Source organism: Hyaena hyaena, unplaced genomic scaffold (genome assembly GCF_003009895.1).
Source record: "Hyaena hyaena isolate Hyena2069 unplaced genomic scaffold, ASM300989v1 scaffold_144, whole genome shotgun sequence".
NCBI classification, from domain to species: domain Eukaryota; kingdom Metazoa; phylum Chordata; class Mammalia; order Carnivora; family Hyaenidae; genus Hyaena; species Hyaena hyaena.
Window position 1 is genome coordinate 149,926 of NW_024080776.1, and position 20,864 is coordinate 170,789.

The window sequence follows — 20,864 nt, forward strand, 5'->3', positions numbered from 1 at the left end:
TAGGTGCCCCTGAAATGTTTGGTTCCTTAAACTCTGTATGTATAACTTTGATAAAAACAGAAAAAAATGAGAGGCAGCGAGTGCATGCCACAGCTTCCTAAGAGGCCACTTCTCCCAAAGAAGAGATGTGGAGAAGCCACCTTCCTTCTACGCACTGGGCTGGATTTCCCAGGACAGGAGAGGCCAGGACTCAGGCAGGCGCTGTCCAGGCCCAGCGGGTGCTGAATTGGAGCTCTCAGGGGCCACAGAGTGTGGGGGTGAGGAGCCCACTTCCTGCACTCACTCCCCCTCAGGCTGGGCCCCTATAGATCCCCTACAGGAACCTAGAGGCAGAGGCTGCTTAAGAAATGGATTCTCCTTTAAATTTTAATAGGATGCATTTAGGTCTTCTCCCGACAGTCCTCAGGGCTCCGGGGACTCTGGCCCCAGCCCACTCAGACACTCAGTCTGCCCCATGATCAATATGTCTTTCCTCTTGTCCATTTTGCTTTCACGCATTTTTTTTCCACTGTCTGTGACTTGGGTTTAGTAGTGACATAATCAGTTTTCTCTAATGCTTGGAGTGAGTGTTCCCTAGGAGGTCCTTTGAGTGCTCAGGAGAAAGATGCCAGGCCAGTCCTGAGAGTCAAGCTAACTAGACTATCATCCAATACAAGCACACCTCAGAGATATTGCAGATTCACTTCCAGCATGTGCAATAAAGCAAGCCAGTTGAATGCTTTGGTTTCCCAGTGCATACAAATTTCTGTTTATGCTGTGCTGTATGTCATCTAGTAAGCGTGTAATAATAGCGTTATGTCTAAAAGATGTACATACTTTAATTTAAAAACATTTTATTGTTAAAGAAATGATAACCATCATCTGAGGTTTCAGCAAGTTGTAATCATTTTGCTGGAGGAGAGTCACCCCTCAGTGTGGCTGGCAGCTGACTGGTCAGGGTAGGGGTGCTCGAGGTTGGGGTGGCTGTGTAACATCCCAGGAGAAGACAATGATGGCGTCTGCTGCATTTACCAGGTTTTTCTTCCACGAGCGAGGTCTCTGTAGCGTGTGACACTGTCTGATAGCATTTTACCTATGGCAGAACTTAGTACGACACCGGAGTCAATCCTCTCGAGCTCTGCCACTGTTTTCCCAGCTCGGTTTAGTTGATATCCTAAGTCCTGTGTTGTTATTTCAACACTGAGTATGTAGGAGAATCCACCCCCAAGAAACCACGGTCTTTGTTCATCCCTAAGAAGCAGCCCCTCAGCCGTTATTCAGGTGTCATCACGGGGTTGCGGCCATTCAGCCACAGCATCAGGCTCCACTTCTGAAGGTCCTTCTCTTGCTCTCTCTACCACGTCTGTAGTGACTTCCTCCAAGGAGGTCATGAACCTCCAATTTACAAAAAAGCAATATCTGCAAAGCGCATAAAATGAGGCCCGGTAAAACCAGGGATGTCTGTATTTTTATTTGAGGGGATAATCTTTAAATATTAAAAAATTTTTTAAGTTTATTTATTTACAGAGAACATGCATGGAAGGGGCAGAGAGAGAGAGAGGCAGGAACAGAGGATCCGAAGCAGGCTCTGTGCTGACAGCTGATGGGGCTTGAACCCACAAACTGTGAGATCATGACCTGAGCTGAAGTCATGAGGCTTAACCGACCGAGCCACCCAGGCACTCTGGCCTTTCTTTTTTAAAAAGTTTATTTATTTATTTTGAGAGAGAGGGAGCAAGTGAGCGAGCAGAGGTGGGGCAGAGACAGAGGGAGAGAGAAAGGAGCCAAGCAGGCTCTGCACTGTCAGCATAGAGCCCCATGTGGGGCTTGAACTCGCGAAAAGCATGATCATGACCTGAGCTGAAACTGAGAGTTGAATGCTTAACCAACTGAGCCACCCAGGTACCCCTCTTGTCCTTGTTTTCAAAATGGCAGTTCTCAAATATACCGTTGGTGAAGACCTAGAGCCTGGACTGGGTCTGAAAGAGCCCTTCCTAATTCCCAGCTCAAACCACCAATCCTGCTTGCATGCAGGCAGCACAAGGATCCTTCAGTTTATTACTGTTATTATTATTTTTAAATGTTTATTTATTTTTGGGAAGAGAGAAAGTTGCACACAAGCAGAGGAGGGGAAGAGAGAGAGGGAGACACAGAATCTGAAGCAGGCTCCAGGCTCTGAGCTGGCTGTCAGCACAGAGCCTGATGTGGGACTCAAACTCATGAACTGTGAGATCATGACCTGAGCTGAAGTTGGATGCTTAACCGACTGAACCACCCAGGCGCCCCCAAGAATCCCCCCGTTTAAACACCCACGTGTTCCACCTTATACTCCCTCCAGTCCCCGCTCACCCCATCTTCTCTGCTTCCCTCCATAGCCAGTCTCTTAGTCCTCATTTCAGCACATGCCATCAGGATTCCACCTCGACCCAGACTCAAGATCACCAGTGACCTTGCTCTGCTAGGTGTTCTCCTCCTCCTCTGGCTTTTCTTTCAAGCTCTTTTATTTTTTATATTTTTTAGTGTTAATTTTATTTTGGGGAGAGAAAGAGAGAAAGCGAGTGAATGACTGGGGGAGGAGCAGAGAGAGAAGGAAACACGGAATCTGAAACAGGCTCTAGGCTCTGAGCTGTCAGCACACAGCCTAATGCGGGGCTTGAACCTGCCCACCATGAGATTATGACCTGAGCGGAAGTTGGACACTTAACTGACTGAGCCACCCAGGTGCCCCAACGTTCAAGCTCTTTTGCAGCTTTATCCCTACTGGTTTCTAACTGCTGGTGGATCCTGGGTTCAGTCCTGTTGTCCTTTACTTTCTCTCATTCTGTCTCCCCAGGCGACCCTCTCCAAACCGATCCTCTACATAGTATCCATCCTTTGACAAATGCATATCCCCAGTGTGTATTCCCAGGTTCACTAACTGGTTTGCCTAACACCTCCCTGAACACCTGGATCTATGGCTGGTCTCTCAGAATTAACATGTCCACCAAGTTTTGATCTCTCCTTCCCCAAACCTCTTTTGTACTCTCCTCTCCCATGCCTGTGCATCTCAGCAAAGGACACCACCATCCATAGACTGTCACTCAAGCCGGAAGTGTGGCAGTCATTCCTGAGTCCAAGTTTCTTTCTCAACCTTCATATTCAATTCATCAGAAGTCCTCTAGCTACACTCCCTGAAGCTACACTCTTCACGGCCACCTTCCTGGTCTCAGCCACTGGATGTCTCACGTGGACTCTGCCCTATCCTGCCCTCCCAGGCCTCATCCCCACCCCTCCCAAAGTCCAGGTCTTATTCCTTAGGAGAGATGGAGGAGGATTTGGGAAAAAGGAGAATGAGAATAAAACCCAGTGTGGGCACGTGTGATGGGGCTGGACAACTCACTCCCCAGCCCCCAGGGGCCACACTTGGAGCTGCACATCCACACTTCCAGGGAGAAGTTTGAGACTGAAGGAGGGATCAGGGCACTGGGACCCTCTCAGGAAGAAGACAGGGCCCTGGCAGCCTGGACTCACCCGAGCACCACATCCAGAGTAGGGCACCCAAGGCCACTTCTCTCTGGGCCCCTAGGACACAAGAGGTCTGCTCAGAGCAGGTCCTGGCCCGAGAGCCTGCTGCCCACAAGCCAGCCCTTTTTGGCATCACATGTTTCATTTTGACCTTTAACACTTGCAGAGCAGGTCAGCAAGTAAAGGACCTTGGCTCCCAATCTCAGACGCTGGCCCCATCACTGACACCATCTGACTACCTTCTCCAGACCAAGCCTGATGCCCAGACTGGTTCAGTCCAGACTCTTGTCTTTGCTCCTTTCTGAGATCCAGAGCCTCAGTCCTATTCATGGATTCTGAGAGCTGCTGAGTCCAGGGACCTGTCCCTCACCTGTAGTCTCCTGCCCACGCTATAGGGAGATTCCTTCATTCTCTAGCCTTGCTTATGTACCAGGCACTTTTCTCAGTGTCAGGGATACAACGATGACCGAAACACAATTCCTGCCCTCTCACAGAGCTTACATTCTGGTGGGGAAAATAGAAACAAACTAGTATATAACCATGGAAAAAATAAAGCAGGGAAGGGAAATAAGAAATGCCAGGAAAGGGCACAAGTGGGTAGGTAGTCTGGGAAGGCTTCACTGAAGGGTGACTGAAAGAAGTGAGGGAGCCATGGGACTCCTGGGAAAAGTGTCTTGGGCAGAGGGCACAGCAAGTACTAAGGTCCTGAGGCAGAAGACAAAAAACAAAGAGGCCACTGGCTGGAGTACAGGGAACAGGGGTAGAGTGGCAAGCAGTGGCCAGGGAGGAGGTGGGTCCACCACATAAGCAGGCCACTTGAGGGCTGTGGAGGGCACAGGACAGCAGTGACAGGGTCTGTTGATGTTTAACAGGATCACTTTGGTTGCTGGGTTGAGAATACACCGTGGTGGGAAATGGGGGAAGCAGGAGATTATAGGACACTGTGACAATCCAGATGAGAGAAGGCAGTGGTTTGACCAAGGAGATGTGAAAAAAAAGAAAGCAGCTTCTGGATGTGGTTTCAAAGGTTGAGTTGACAAGATTTGCAAATGCACATGAGACAGCAGTTTTGAGCCTGAACATATGGGAAAATAAAGTTACCTATGCAGAATTTGAACAAGAGACTTTGCTTCTCTTCTTCAGAAGATACCCCCCTTTCCTTTGGCCATTAACAGGACTTGCAAAAGGACATTCAGCAAGTGTGGGGTGATGTACACGGTTTCTCTGCCTATGTTATACATCACAGCCTTTACGTTACCAACGTTTCACCAGTATGCATTTTTTTTTTGTTCCAGTTTGGATTTTTATTTTCATTTATTTTATTTTTTGATGTTTGTTTATTTACTTTAGAGAGAGAGAGAAAGAGAGAAAGAAAGTGAGCAGAGGAGGGGCAGAGAGAGAGGGAGACAGAATCCCAAGCAGGCTCTGTGCTGTCAGCACAGAACCGATGTGAGGCTCGAACCCATGAACTATGAGATGATGACCTGAGCCAAAACCAAAACATAGACACTTAACCGACTGAGCCACCCAGGTGCTCCTGAGTTTAGATTTTTAGAGTGGTTTACCTGAATAGTTTATTGCTTCTACCTATCCAAAAAGCTCCAACTCATCACTATTTATTTAGTTTGTAATTTAATCAATATATTCCTCAAAACATATACAGAGATAACAACTATTACCAAAGACATAATTCAACATCATCCTTAATCTGGAGATCACAGAAAGATGAGGCTAGACAGAGTAGAAATTCAGAAATTCAGGGTGAAAAATCATGACACATGTGTAGGCTTTGAAGTTCAAGAAGAAATGAGTTTGTAAAATATTATTGAGAAAGAAAATGACGTTTACATTTTTAGAAATTAAAATTATTCTCTTTAAGTGAGTATTTTATAAATGCACACACACATACACACACACTTTAAAAACTATAAGTGCACCATAAAACAACGTGTGTTGGGTATATTGCATGAACTCTTAGGCTTGAATAAAAGAAATTCAGCTATTAGAAATGAAAATACATGAGGCAGAAAAGCACATCTGTTAAAAATAGAACTCCCTCAAGTGGAGCAATATTGAATTAAGTAAAAATTTAATTTCTTTAACAATTGTACCAAGAACCCAACGAGTCACCGTGGCTCTTCAGTATCTGCATGTGTTGTTCTAAGGATGAGTTCACTGAACACACCAGTGGACATGACACAGATGGCTGGAGACCTACATGAAGCCCCGGGGAGAAGTCCAGCTGGACATACGAATCTGGGAGTCATCAGCCCACAGACCGTATATAGAGTCACCTTGGGAGTTTAGACAGAGTAAAGGTGGAGTACCACGGGCTGAGTCCTGGGAGCCCTAATGTTTAGAAATCAGGAGATGATGGGAAATCATCAAAGATGATGAGACAGTGCCCGCTGGCAAAGGAAGAGGAGGATCAAGAAAGATGGCACCCTGGAAACCAATGGACAGAGTGTTTCAAGGAAGAGGGGAGGGGCCAATTGTGCCAAATGCTACTGAGAGGTCAGGGAAGAAGTGAGAACTGACCACAGAATTCCACAGGGTAGAGGGCACTATTGATCATGTCAGGAGCAGTTCTGAGGTGTGATGAGCCCAAAGGCCCAACGGGAATGGACTGAGAGAGAATGGAAGGAAAGACATGTAGGTGAGCAAGTATAGTCAACTCCTGGAGTTTTTCTTCAAAGAGAAGCAGAGAAATCTGGTGATATAGACCCTTCAGTCAAAGGCGTGATTTTAAGGTGGGAAATTTTAAGTTTGGATATGCTGAATTGAAAGGGCCAGGAGAGAACCAAGGGCTGGAGTGATGTGTTGGGTAGGTTGGGGTAGGTGGGAAGAGATGGGATCCAGCACCCTCCAACAGGAGCCCAGGCGGTCTTTCAGCTCAGTAGCTAAGTCCTATAGTTGGCAGGGTCCGGGATGGGTTTTGTTCTGATAAATGCCTAAGGGCAAAGGAGCAGCACTGTGCAACCTCTAAACACTCCTCCCGTCCATACACATCAATCCTTTGCTTCCTTCCCATGGGCACCTTTATGAATATCCCACCTCAGCTGGGCCTGGCCCCCCTGGATCTTACTGTCTGAACTCATCATTCCCTTCAGACCTAAGTACCGACCTCCCCATCCTCAAAACTTGGATGACTAATTTCAGCAGCCGGGTAGTTCTTATGGATTCCAGTCTCTCCTTCTTCCACACCAGCCCTTGGGGCTAAGCTCCAGCTTTCCTTGCAACAAGTGAACTTGAGTAAGGACAATATAAGCATTACGCTCCATGAACAATATAACTTTGTATGTGTGAAAACAACATTCCCTAACAAAGGAGCCCTTCTAAGACAACCAAGCCAAATGCATAGGTGCTGGCTGAGAGAGCCAGCTCATTCCTGATGGGTGCTCCCAGAGGCTGTCTGGAAAAGGCTTTGTTCAGGTATGGAAGTGATGGGGAATGAAGGGCGAGCACTGGGCACCAGCAAAAAATAGGAACTGATACATAAGTGTACAAAGCAAGGCCCTAGGGCCCAAGTCAAGAGGGGTCCTGGAATGAATTCCAGGCACAGAAGGCCCTGAAGCCAAAGTGTAATAGGCAGAACCATGATCAAAGGCACTCAATGGCACCAACATGGGAGGCTAGAGAGAGCGAGGCCAGAGACACAGCACAGGGAATGAAGAGAGATCATAGCTGAATCGTGGACCACTCTGTGTGGACACCAGAATTTGGGGACTATTTGGAAGGTGGGGAGGATCAGGAGAAAAGGTGTCCAAGATGATATGAAGGTTTTGAGTATGAACTGGTACATCATATGAGATCTGGATGTAGAAGATTCTGTTGGCTTGGTCAGTACATGCTGAAATCAAGGGGCCCAGGAAGCATCAGAGGCAAGGGTGTACAGTCCAGGAACGAGGCTCTAGCTGGAGACCCAGATTTAGTGTCACTGCTGCAGTAACAAGGTTTGAAACCAAGGAGATAAGTCACGACAAGGGAGAAGACTACAGGGCTAAAGAAATCAGTCTGACTGACCAGGTACGTGGGGTCACCATCACTTTCAGACTACTGACCGAGCTACCTTCTCTCTTGGTCTGTCCCAGTCTCACCCACCTTTCCAGGCCTAGCCCCACCCTGTCCAGGAAGCCTCTCCTGGCTGCTCTGGATCCAGGGATCCCTGTCTGCGGTGAGCATCTCAACACTAGCAATGCACACCTTACCCTCGCGCTGCTACCTGCACCATTCACCAAGCACCTTAAGGGCAGAACCATGGTTTATCCCCCTGACTCTTGGTATCTTCTGGCACAGAGTACCCACAAGACACTGAATAAATGGCCCCGCCTTGATGGATTGATTAATTGATCAATTTCTGGGTTGGAGGTCATGAAGAAGGGTGGGGAGACAGACTACTGAGTAGCTTGAATAGTGATAAAAAGACTCATGAGTGTTGGGCTCATGGTATCTACTCTCTGTGTCTGGCTTTTCCACTTATTGCTATGGATCAGATCTATGTGAATCAACAGGGATACATCTCGAAAACACTGTTGAGTAAAAACAAGTAGTAGATGTATATTAAAGCCACTGGAGTAGTCAGTGCTGTCTACCAAGTATCTCTGGTTCCCCCATGTGCCCGGTAGGATTGTACTCCTTCACTTTCATTAAGGCAGGTGAGGCTGAGGGGCTTGCCCTGGCCATTGCAATAGGAACAGAAGCTTCTGGGTGGAAGCTGTAAGAGCCAGTGCATAACTGGCTATTTTTCATCTTCCTCTCCCAGGCTGTCACTCTAGATGTCTCAGTAGTTCTTAGGAACAGAGCCCCTTGTTGAATGTGTCCTGAAGTGAAATGTAAATGTCTGGGGGAGGAGGAGGAAGAGAGGAAAGAGGAGGGGGAGAGCAAGAAGGAGGAGAGGGTAGAGGAGGAGAAGAGGGAGGAGGAGGAGGGGGAGGAGGAGGGGGAGGAGAAGGGGAAAAGGAAAAGGAAAAGGAAGACAGGGATCTAAGACAAAAGTGTGGTGACCTCAGATGGGCCTGCTTGAAGGGTTCAGTCAGTTTCTGGGTGGGGGGGGGCATCCTCAGCAGTTTGAGTGGTTTTGTGCTTGGTTGCATGAATGGTCTCCTCCTTGGCTCCATCCATGAAATGCTGGAGGTGCCCCCAGTTATATGGCAACCATATTTCCAAACATTCCTGGGGCATGACACCTGCCCCGAGAGAACCATGAATATAGAGGGGCCGCCAGAAGTGGGGCATGGGAGGTGCAGTGAGGACCCAGATGGGACAGCTGGGCTGCAGGAGAGAATCTGACGGGTAACATTACATGACCCTGAAGTGCTCACACTGGATGTGACAAGCTGAGGGAGTGAGGAGGACATGTCTCCCAGCCTTCAGAACAGGAGATCATCCTGGAGGGAGACACACGAGATGGGAACAGTAGTGACAGAATGCTCAGCGCCACGAACCACGGTCCGTTGGTGGCGCAGCACAGGACTCTCTGCCAATCCACAGAGCATGTTGTTTTTTCCCTCTAACACAGGAGGAAACAGAGCTGCAGACTTGAGGGCTTGTCTGAGCAGAAGAGAGGTAAGTGGGAGGGGCAGGGAGGATGGATCTGGAAAGAGAGGGAGATTCTGGAACAGAGCAGGTGGGACTAAATGGTAACCTGGATGGGACAGTGGGGGTAGGGGGGCATGATGCTCAGGCTGTAGGAAGAGAGGGGGACTCAGGTGTAACCTACCATGTTTCAGCTGAAGGCAGACCATGTGACAAAGACTCCAGTCCGCAGCTGGAGATGCGAACTAACTGGGATCGGGGCAGGCTTCCCTTCCGGGGCTCAGGCTTCCCAGGGGAACAAGGGCACCAGGGAGCCGCTTCTGGGACCCGGCCTCCAGTTTGGGGACAGCTGCTTCTTAGGGAAGAAGCAGGCCTCTTTGTGCACACCAGCTATCACTCAGCAGCCCCTCAGGGCCTCACAGACAATTCTTTTGCAAGGAGATTTTCTTTTCTTTTCTTTTTAAGTAGGCTTCATGCTCAGTGCAGAACCCAGCACAGAGCCCAACACAGGGTTAAACTCACAACCTGGAGATCAAGACCTGAACTGAGATTAAGAGTCGGATGCTTAATGGATTGAGCCACCCTGGCACCCCTCACTGATGGTTCTTGAAGCAAGAGGAAAGAAGGCAACTCATTGTGACCAGATGCACCAATCCTTGGATGAAGTCTTAGGGGGCCTTTAAAGTACCCAATGATATGAGAACACAGAGACACAAGAGGGCGCTCTATTCAAATAGCAGGAGAGGAAACTGGTCTGTCCCCAGTTGAAAAGAGGGTTAGTATTTTGAAAAATCTTTGGTATAGTGTTTCCCAGTGGAGCCACGACTGGAACTCTGAGTGGGATGTTTCTGGGATTCCTACCACTGCTGGGTTTTTTGTCATCCCTGACCCTCTCCATGTCACCGCGACAACCCAACTCCCCAAGTTTTGTTTCCAAACACCCTCTCTGCTGAGAGCCCCTCCTGGCCACGGCTGCCGGGAACTTGGCCATCTCTGCTTTCTCCAACCAACAGAAGAGTCCAGCGCCTCCCACTTTGACCTTGTGAGTTCGGCACCTGCAGGTGCTGGGCAGTGGCAGGCCCCCAGCGACAACCCATGTTGGCTAGTGCTCATGAGGACTGTCCTCCTTGGAAGGTAGGTTTTTCCCTCATGCCATTGTCCCTCGGGACTGGGCAGGAGGAGGGCTGCATTGATCACATTGGGGACACAGACACAGGACCCTGAGACAGACACCACAGGACCTGCTTACAGACACCCACATCCCAGGTAGCAAACACGTGGTCACATAGAACATAGCTTGCACAATACTTCCACAAAGCAAGTCCGAAACAAGAAACCCTTCTGGAGCCCAGAGGGCCCCCACGGTGTGAGTTCTGAGATGTTGGATTATTAGGTTTCCAAAGACAAGCACCAAAGGTAAAAAACCAGGGATGATATACCAAACTTGACCAACCAATGAGTAGCGGACCCCGACCAGTCAGAATGGAGATGGGTGTAGACAGCTGTGTAAGCAGTGCCTTCATTATCAGCCCTGCAAACAGCCTGTGGGCAGAGCCCGAGTCCCCTGTGGGACACCAGGCATGCCAAGGTGGCTGCTTGTGCAGAACAGAGGTGATTTGGGGGGGAACATGCACCAAGGTAAGCAGCAGTCCAGACAGGACCTGGCAGACGCACTATCAGCCCCAATGCAGGGACTGGAAACCAGGCCAGCATCTGAAGAAAGAAGGGGCCGGAGAAAGACCCAGACTGCTCCAGTCCTCAGCAGACACCCCATTCCCATCCCCCACCAGAGAGCCTGGCATTCTGAAGCAGAGGTGGCCTTCGAGTCAGTCCCACGAACGTTGGCATCTGCTGGCAAGCACCTGTGAGCACAGCCCAGCCGAGAGAGATGATCACGGCCTCTCAATACGGATGGTACCATCTCTTACTCCAAGGAAGCAGAATGAAATATTGCAAAGCATACATGATTCTTACCCTCCTTCGAAGATTTTGATCCTCGCTGGCTCCCCTCTCTTGCAGGCAGGAGCGTCTTCCTCCGGCTTCCCTCGCTTCTCTTCTGACTTCTGCACTCTAGGTAGATCTTTCTGGCCTTCCGGGGAAACCAGCGAAGGGAGGTGAACCTGGCCCACCGCAGAATGACAAAATCACTGCAGTTACACAGTAGTGATAGAACGGTGCCTTTGATGGCTTACTCTTAATTGTGTGGGGCTCACTTACTCTTCCCTCTACCCTGTGCAGATGTGCTAGTAGCTCCAGTGTACAGAAAGAAGGAAATTGATCCCCAGAGAGGTGAAGCCCCTTCTTCAAGTCATGTGGTTAGCTGGTGTCAAAACTGGGACTCCGACCAGGTCCTTTTTCCTGGGAAGACCAGGCTTTCCTACAAGAGCTGTGTTTGCTTTTCCTTTCACATTAGTCTAGGACCTTCTGGTCATAGGTCCTTATCTTGGTGTCTTCGGTCATGCCAGCACCCAAAACAGGGCCTGCCTTAGAGAAGATGGGTAAGGAATGTTGAGCAAATAAATGAAGACTCCATCCTGGAGATTAACTGGACCAGTTGTCTATTATAGATCAGAAAATCAACCTTTCAAGTTAAGGACATTGCTGGGAGCAGAGTTTAAGTTTCCTGAGGGCCTTGACCATGCTCACTGATAGGCATGCACCTGGAAGGGGGTATACAGGCTCTGGCTGGTGGTCTGAGGAAACCCAATCTCTTCACAGAGCTGTAGGCCTCAGTGGTGAGAGCTGGCTCATGAGAATAACAGGTCCTCTAGACCCTCTGATGGCAGTAGTGGGTGGGCATACCCTTGAATAGGGAGAAGTGATGCTGGGCTGGGGGCTGGGGCCCGCAGTGCCAGGAGTGAGATTCTCACCCTAGTTTATGCTGCTGTCAATCAAGTTCAGGTTTACAGCCAGTGAGAGAAGCCACCATGTCTCTCAGTGCCGGAGCAATCTAAACCCCAGGCTCCTGTGGCAGCCATGACACTTGTTGCTAAAAAGGTGGGTTGGGCTGAGCAGAAAGGTAGCTGGTTGGCCATCAGGGAATCTGAGTTTTGGCACCACAGAGGCTACTGTGTGCTGAGCCACTCTTGGGTGGATTACTTCATCTTTCTGGGTTTAGTGCACCTCTGAGGGGATTTAGATCATTTTGAAGATCCACATCAGGGCCAATGCCTATGACTCAGTGAATCCACTCAAACAGTCTCTTCAGAATTGGAAATGGGGAGTGGAAACCAAGTGAGGCTATGGACTGCCACTTTGGCAGAAGGGAGCTGACTTCGTGCAATACCCATGAATTCCCAGAGCATGCTGTTTTCACTCTTATCTGGGCCTGCCATCTGGGACATCCACAGAATGAGCAAGGGGCCTCCCACAGGCCAATGGATGACTTCTCTCTCACAACCAGCTGTGATGTCTGGGCTAAGTTGGAGGAGACTGGTTTGGGTGGCAATAAGCCAGTGTCAGGGAACACTGCTGGACTTAGCATGGGGGCCAGGAATCTATGTTGGCTTTTAAAGACAATAATAGAATTGTCTTTAAATCATAAAAATGATTATTGAGTGCCAATGTGCCAAGTACTGTTCTAAACACACTTTGTGTATTTTAACCCACTTATTTATTTCCACAGTCCTATGAGCTAAGTATTTTTTTTAAATTTTTTAATGTTTTATTTATTTCTGAGAGAGAGAGAGAGGCAGCATGAGCAGGGGAGGGTCAGAGAGAGGGGGAGATACAGAATCTGAAGAAGGCTCCAGGCTCTGAGCTAGGTGTCAGCACACAGCCCGATGCGGGGCTTGAACCCACAAACCATGAGATCATGACCTGAGCCAAAGTCGGACGCTTAACCGATTGAGCCACCCAGGTGCCCCTAGCTAAGTATTTTTAATATCTCTAGTTTACAGATGAGGAAACCAAGGCACAGAGAGAATAGGTAGCTGGCACAAGGTCGCACAGCTACCACATGAGGCAGTGGGATTCAAATCTGGGAAACCTGGCACTGGAATCCTTGCTCCTAATCTGTTTGCAATATGTGGTTTTCAAAATGACCCCCAAGGAGAAAAAAGCAGGAGAAACCTGGGGAGTGAATGGAATATGGCTGCAAAGTGAACTTTTGCGAAGCTTGAGTTTCTCCAGGGCTTATGTACAGAAAATCTATGACCAAACTCAAATCTGATAGGGTGGCCTAGACATATATGAAGACAGTTTGGAAGATCTTTAAAATGCTTAGATAGCCTGAAGGGCTTTTTCAGAGCCACTAACAGAACAGAAGCTACAAGATGACAAGCATTAGCTCAGTACAGTAAAGAACTTTCTTGGAGCACTGTCCAAAGATGAGTTGAGTTGCATCAAGAGGTGGTGAGAGCTTCCCATCACTGGAGATATTCAAGCAGTGGCCAGAGAGAGAGGTGTAATTGTAGAAAGGCAGTGGGCCATACAGTTAATACTAATGCACCAGATTGGTGCACTTCCGGTAGGAAACCTGCCAGTGACTCTACTGAATTATTCCAAGAAAAAGTTTGCAGGTTTCAGTTCATTTTATGAAAGCAGCATTTTAAGCAAAAGTTTGCTGAACCCAATTAAGCTAAATTAACTCTTACTTTTTCTTAAATGGACTTTTAGTGTATAGTCATCAAAGCAGACAGGCAGTCCAGATCATTTGAAAGGGCTCTGGAGTGAGGTCTAGTTTTGAATCCAGGCTCTGGCATGTCCTGTGCAGCCCTGTACAGGTTACTTAACTTCTCTGTGCATTGGCCTTCATCCATAAAATGGTGATATAGTACTCTAAATTTCAAGGTGGTTGTGAGGATGGAAGTAAAGTTTAGCATACTCCTTGCCCGCAGCAGGTAGACAGAAAGTTGTAAGAGGGAACATAAGTATAACACCATCTTGGGAGTAGCTGTAGCTGGTAAGATACACTGGAGAGCAAATCAGTCATGGTGTTTATGGCAAAAGTGGACATCTCATCTAGGGATGTCTGTATACTGACAGGACACTCAGAGGATAAATCCGGGAAGCAATCCCGTGAAGAGTATCCAGCGGAGTAAGGACAAATTCAGTGCACAGATTTCACTCAATGATAAAAGAGAAGGACACAAATATAGGAGAAGTTTCAGAACACAGTTTTATTCATATATCTGTAATATGAATTTAGTTTAGTGGATTTATGCTGGATTTGATCAGTGTCTGGTCTGAAGACACACTGATGAAGATTTTAAAATTTGCAGTCACTTTTCTGTTTTTCTTTTCTCAAATATTTGGAAGAAGAAAAATGGGTTCTTTGGAGTCAGGTCTAAGTTCAAATTCTGGGTTTGCCAAATATCTACCATATGGCCTTGACTTCTCTCACCCTCTGACCCCTGGGTCCCTCATCTATAGAATGGAGATGGTCCTCCTGTCTCATAGGTAGAAATAAACACTGGATTCAAGGGCCCAGCACAGCACCTGGCACACTGAGGTGACTCAATCAACGACCAACTGTTATTCCACAAACACCAAGTCAGCATACATAGCACGGCCTGGGTCCTTAGGCTGGTCTTATCAGGGTATGGAGCTGTCTGTGTATCTGAAGCAAAGTTGGAATTATCAAATTTCAAATTTCCTGAACTTGCAGGGGGTCACTCTATGGCTCTTGGAGCAGCTCTGATATGGAGCAGCCTCAGATCAGAGGCAAGGCATGGAGGAGTAAATGTGAACCCTTAGTCAGGGCCAGGCGCTACTACATGACACAGTTGGGTCAGGCTGTGAGTGGTCTTGCCACCTATTGGTGAGGAGGAACACTACAGCCAAGCTGAGTTTGCTCTCCTGCTAGTGGAAAAGAAAGAAGAAATATTTCAGGAGCTGTTTGTGCCAAATTCTAAAAACTCTGGGAGTGGGAAGATTTGGAGTGGTAACCAGAGACTGGAAATAGCAGGTGTAGAGAAGAAGAAAAGCAGGAAAAGACTAACAGGACAAGGGAGGAACATGGGGAGTGGCATAAAGTTTTGAAATTGCTGCAGACTTTCCCATCAGCCAAGTTTTCCAATTCAGTCTTTTGGAGAATTTATATTTTGTCCTGGCTCAGATGGTGTCTTTGATTTTACATAAGAAGCTAACGGGAAAGCAGGATCACTTTAAAGCTTATTTTATTGAAATGTATCTACTCTGACGATGAGGGACACAACGATAAAGAAACCCAATAAGTACGTTTTCTTATATAGTGTTCAGTCACAGCTGACAGAGAGGAAATCTGCCCGCTCGTTTTGCTCTAGTTATGCTACCAGACCTTGAGGAGAATGTGGCTTTAAAAGCTCAACACATGGTTTAGGTATACAGCGAGGAGAAGGAAAACAAGGCAAACTTACCTCTGTCATGCGGGGCTTGCGGGAGCTGGATGGCACAAGCCTTCCTGTCTCAGGATGCGGAGCTGTGGCCATGGTATATGTTTCTTTGCTCACCTTCTGCTTAGACCTCAGGAGGGACAAAGCAGCTTTAGTGGAAACCCCCGGAAGGTTGGGGTTGTACAAACTTATGCACCAACCAGCGTAAACAGAGGACCTCCTATCTGCATGCTGGATGTGATTTGGCTTAATGTAGTTTAAATAGCACCAACTGACATTAGTGGTCGTGTGGAGGCTGGGGAACTGCAGTACCTTCTTTGAGTCCGTACCTTCTTGCGACTTGGCTGGTCTGGAGGACGTTTCTGACAGAGGCAGCGAGCTTGAAGGTGCCAGTGGAGCGAGGTCAGGTTGTTCCTTGGAACCTTCTTTCTTCACACTCAGTGAGGGAAGTCCTCTTCGGTGAGGCTTAGCGGATGGCTGGGCATATTCCTTCAAAGCCTCTGAGCCTGGGGCCGTCACATGGGACAAGGAGGAGTGAGGAAGGGGACTGATTTCCTTTGGGTCAGATGGATCTGAGGACAGGCTGGACAGTGTTTCTAGCTCCCTCCTGCCCTGGCCCTGGCTGCCCAAGTGGGATTTCTCTGGCCTCTTGCCATCCTCTGTGCTGGTGAGCACCACACTGCATGGTTTTACCAGCTCAAGTTTCTCATCTGCCTTGGAAGCCTCCTCTTCCTTCACCCTTTTTTGCTGCTGGGTTTCCATGGTAAGTTCAAGGCTGCCAGCTGGTGAAAGGACACGTTTGCTCCCCCCCACCGTTGAAGAACTCCCCTCCAGGCTCAAGACACTCTCTGATGACAGGGAAGTGCCTTTTCTTTCAGGTAATGTCACAGGCACTCTCAAGTATGGAGTCGGGAAACCTCTGGTCTGCTCTTCACTCACCCCAGCCGACCCAGGCCGGACCTCGTACACATCCGTCCCACACACAGTTGTCCCTTTGCATGGGGGCTCCTCAAATTTGGGAAGAGTCACAGTTGTTGAGCTGCTTTGGGACTGGGTGACCAAGATCTGGGACAGGGTGGTGTACATGGCGCTCCCATAGGACGGCATGTTGGTCTGAATGCGGACGGGCACAACCAGGGATACCATGGTGTCCGGACAGGCAGGCAGAGTCAGTGGAGGGGCTGATGTGGGTGCCGAGCAGCTGGCCGGGGGAGCCACGGGGGACAGCTGGACATCACTGCTGTACTCTGTGCTGGGGGAGAGGCCAGCGGTTCCTGTTGCCAGCGGGGCCAGGCTGGTTTTGATCTGGGGCAGATGGCTTTCCACATCACCAGGGAGCGGAAGCGAGAACTGGGATTGCAGAGGCAGGAAAAATCCAGAAGAGAGTGCTGACGAGGTGGGGTATGGCACAGGGAGAAACGAAGGGGGCTGCCGGAAGGGGAGGCTGGCTGGATGAGGCATGAGCTGAGGGAGGTGGAGCTGGCCTGGGTGCAGAACAGTAGGCTGGAGGGGAAGTGGCGGGGCTTGAAATAGGGAGGGAGGAAGCGGCGGCATGGAGTACGGGGCAGAGAGGAGGCCGGACATGGCCTGGGTGGAGAAGAATTCTGAAGACTGTCCCGGCTCATGCTGCAAGAGGGGCTGGAAGGAGAAGAGGGAGACGGGTGGTGGCAGGTAGGGTTTCTCGTGCAGGGGGAGCTGGGCAATGGGGTGGTGGAACACCTGGAGTGCTTCTGTGTAGGGCGGGGTGGACCCCAGCTGGGGTCTGTCCTGCACCTGGCTCTTGCCTCCTGGGTGCCCGCTATGCGAAGTGGCCGTGGAGGAAATCTGGGGCAATGAGCTTTTGGCGGAAGGCTTACTGCATGAGGGCTTTGACTCCTCACTCTCCTGTCTTCCTGTCTTGGGGGCAGCCTCTGGCTCGGCTTCCGGAGGCCTGCTCAGAGAGGCCTGTCTCACCAAAAAGCATTTCCTTCTCTCTGGTGGGGCTGTGGGGGCTGCCGGGGCTGCCGGGGCCACTGGGGCCGGCGCAGAAGAGCCAGTCAAGGACAAGCTGCCATAGTCGAATGATTTGCTGCGTGTCTCAGTCATGTGGGCAGAATGGGAAATGTTGGGGCTCTGCTCTGAGGCTGACCTCCGCATCTCTCGGGCGTGCGGGTGGTGGCTGGGGACGGTCAGCATGTGGGTGCCCAAGGGTTTGGGGCGCATGTCGGACGAGAGCCCAGGGGCCTCGGCTTTCCCGTGGTCATCCCTCTCGAAGGAGGCGGAGCGGCTGGACCCGCTCAGAGAGACACCGCTCTCCTGGCTGGGGCTGCGAGACAGGGGAGCGGAGGACTCGAAGCTGGACTCCCCCGATGACTGGGCCATCTCTGCCAGGCGCAGCCTCTTCTTCTTAGGTGGCAGCTTCTCGGCCGGCAGTTGGGCAAGCGTCTGGCTGCGCTGGGGCCACTGGAATTCCTCTGTCTTCTCGGGTTCCTTTGGAGGTGGCTCGGGCTCCGTCTCTGGCCGGTCGGGCTCCTCCGTCACCAGGATCTCTGGGACCTGGATGTTGGGCTGGCGGACCAGCCTGGGCTGCAGGGAGTGGGCAGAGCGTCCATGTGGGGCGGGCGGGGGTGAGGAGAACGGGGCCGGGGGCTTGTCTTCCCCTTCCAGGCCGCTGGGCTGCTCCAGAGAGTCGGACTTCTCGAAGGAGCTGGTGTGTTGGATGACGGAAATTTCTTTGGACGTTGTTCTCCTCTCCTTCCCTGACTCTAGACCAGACCCTGGCTTGGGAGTCCTTGGCTGGAAGCCTGTGGGTCCCTCCAGGGAGGGCACTGACTTACTCAGTTCTGCTGGTGACTTGGTGGACTCCAGAGGAAGGTTCCGAGCAGCATCAGACGGTCCGGGGCTGCCAAACTGACTTTTAGCCGACTCAAAGGCAGGTGGCTCTTCCTCATCCCCGAGGCTCTTCTCTTTCCTCCTCTTCCTCAATGGAGTGAGCTCCAAGGTGGTCCCCAGTTTGTAATGCATCATCTGGGACCAGGGCTCATGCTCAGCCTGACTCTTCTCAGCTTCTGGGGACACATGAGCACCTGCAGAGATGGGCTTTGTGATCTGAAGCTCCGAGCAGTAGTACTTTCTATGGGCATCGTAATTGTCCCTTTTCTTGTACCGAGCACCGCATATGTTACATTCATAGATCACCCCTTTCGTTTTCAAACCCTTCTTGGTCTTTTTGGTGAGTTCACTTTCCTTGGGTTCTGGCTCATCTGCGGGTTTGGAGGCTGTATCTTTGCTGCTGGGCCCTGCCTCCTCGGAACTGTACTCCCCTCCCAAAGGTAGTTCGATGGCTGGCTGGCGCTTGAGCATCCGGGGGTGGGAGGTAAACACTTGACTGCTGCGGCTCAGGGCTTCGGAGTCGGTGATGTGGTCGTCGAAGGAGTAGCTACCTCGGAAGGTGTGATGGGGGGTACTGAGGGTGCAGGTGGCGGAAGGCATTGAGTGGCTTCTCAGCAGAGGCACAGGGGGGGTGGTGCTGGGTGGGTGCTGGAGGCTCAACAGTGATTGTTCAGGCTTCGTTGTTTTCTCGCTGTGGGACGACAGGGGCTCCCGGTAGAGGCTGGATTTGGGGGACTCCATGCTGCTGCGCCTCGACAGCGAGCTCCTCCTCGGCTTCACGCTGTCTATCTCGCTGGTGTCCACCACAGCCTCATTGATGGTGATGAGCTTGGTGATGTGCTCTATGACCTGCGTCCGGGGCACAGACAAAGGCACCAGGCTGGGCTTGTCTTCGGTGGACAGGGGCAGGAGGGGCTGCGTGGACGTGGCTGTCAGCATGGCGGTCCGCTGCCCGATCCGCCCGCACTTGCCGAAGATGATCTCAGCATAGGACCTGGCGTTGGTGTTTGGGGGACTGACCTGCTGCTCGGCGCTCTCAGAGCGGGAGAAGTACCCAGACTCTGTACTCCCTTTGCTGCCCGGGCTCAGAAATGCCTGCTCGTCCATCACCTTTTTCCTCTCACTCAAGCGGAGGGCCAACTTCTGCTTTATCGTGTGGGTGTCTTCGGGTTTCTGGCTCAAGGGGTGTTCGGATGAGGGTTCCGTGAACGGAGTGGGGTCCTCGAGCGATGGGGCTGAGCTGGACTGGGACAAGGAACATCGGTCATGGCTGGAGCCCTGGCTCCCGGAGCTATACAAGCCACTGGACAGGAGAGGGTGCTTGGGCCTGGGGGAGAGCTCTGCGGGGTGGGCAGACGCGGTGCCTGTTTCCTCTTCTGAGTCTGTGCTTTCCCCCTCGGTGGGCTCCTCAAACTCCTCCCCCGGGATCCTTTCCATCTCCAGCCCTGGGGGATACATCTCACCGCCCACTCCGGAGGCCAGGCCGGCTTTGATGCGGTGGGCGTGGGACTTCCTGTGCTTGTACAGGTTACTCTTGGTCTTGAAGGAGAAGCCGCAGGGGCCGCAGGGGTAGGGCCTCTCACCCGTGTGTGAGCGGATGTGTTTCTGGAGCACACTGGGCTTGGCGCAGGGCCGGCTACAGTACTGGCATATGTACTTGCCAGGCTTCTGCGGTTTCCTCTCCTTCTTGGGCGCCTCTTCTGGGGGCTTCAAGGTGACCTGGGATGGACGGGGCACAAAGACTTTGGGGATGCCAGGCAGGTCCTCGGGGGGGATGATGGAAGCGTGGGAAGGGAGGAGCTGGCTTGGAGGATGGAGCCCAGGGGCCACGAAGGAGCTAGAGGGTCCAGGTCTCATGGGGTCGACCAGCTGCCACGTGGACCCCTCCAGGAGATGCTCCGGTTTGCCGGGCGACATGAATGCTGGTGTCAGAGGGTGCTGTGGAAGCTTCGAGATGGGGACAGAGGTGTCAATGGAGGACCTTTTAGGGCCTGGTTTCTCCTGAGAGCCTTCCCTAAGAACTGGTGAGGGGCCTGGGAAGGGCTGCGGGGCTAGGAGCTCTTGGAGGGGGCCCTCTGGGGGGGCAGCTGTGCTGCTGCCTGGGTAAGGGGCGCCGGACGAAACACTGGCCTGCACGGCCTCTCCTTTGGTCAGCCGCTTCCGGGGACTTCCCTCAGCCTTCTTGGTGCCCTTGACACTTTGTTCAGGATCCATGACCTCCACAGAGACTTCGGATGCTATTCAGGGAGGGCTGGGGCAGGCTGCATTTATGAATAATCCAAGTTTCCCAAGGAGGCCTCTGGCTTTGGCCACATTGGTCAAGAGCTGCAGAAGCCAAACCCAAGATGGACTTTGGGAGTTTTTTTTTTTTTTTTTTTTTTTTTTTGCAAGTGTCACTGGCTGCGAGTAGACTCACAGCAGGTCATCGGGGCCCAAACTATTCACACTGGTGAGGCATGGCCCTCTACTTTGAAGACAGAAAATGCGCCAGCACTTTCTGCCTGAATGTCTGTCGTGGAAACGTCATGAAGGATGTCAACATTGCCATCCTATTGTTTCAGTTGGCAGTGGCAAGTGGCCACCCACAAGTCCCCTGTGTGCTATATGAACGGTTGGAGGCTGGAGACATCTGCGTGCACGGCACGATCATCCCTGGTCCCC

General features: G+C 50.9%; 1 protein-coding gene across 1 annotated transcript in view; it reads right to left on the reverse strand.

The window, feature by feature from the left end:
• HIVEP3 (HIVEP zinc finger 3) overlaps positions 1-20,522 on the reverse strand; it is a 59,085-nt gene extending 38,563 nt beyond the window's left edge. Inside the window, exons 1-2 of the mRNA XM_039238735.1 lie at positions 15,357-20,522; positions 10,993-11,138 (exon numbers count right to left, since the gene is read on the reverse strand). Of these exons, the coding sequence (XP_039094666.1) occupies positions 10,993-11,138; positions 15,357-20,417 (5,207 nt within the window). The 5' untranslated portion in view covers positions 20,418-20,522. The remainder of the gene's footprint in view (positions 1-10,992; positions 11,139-15,356) is intronic.
• Between the last annotated feature and the right edge of the window lie 342 nt (positions 20,523-20,864).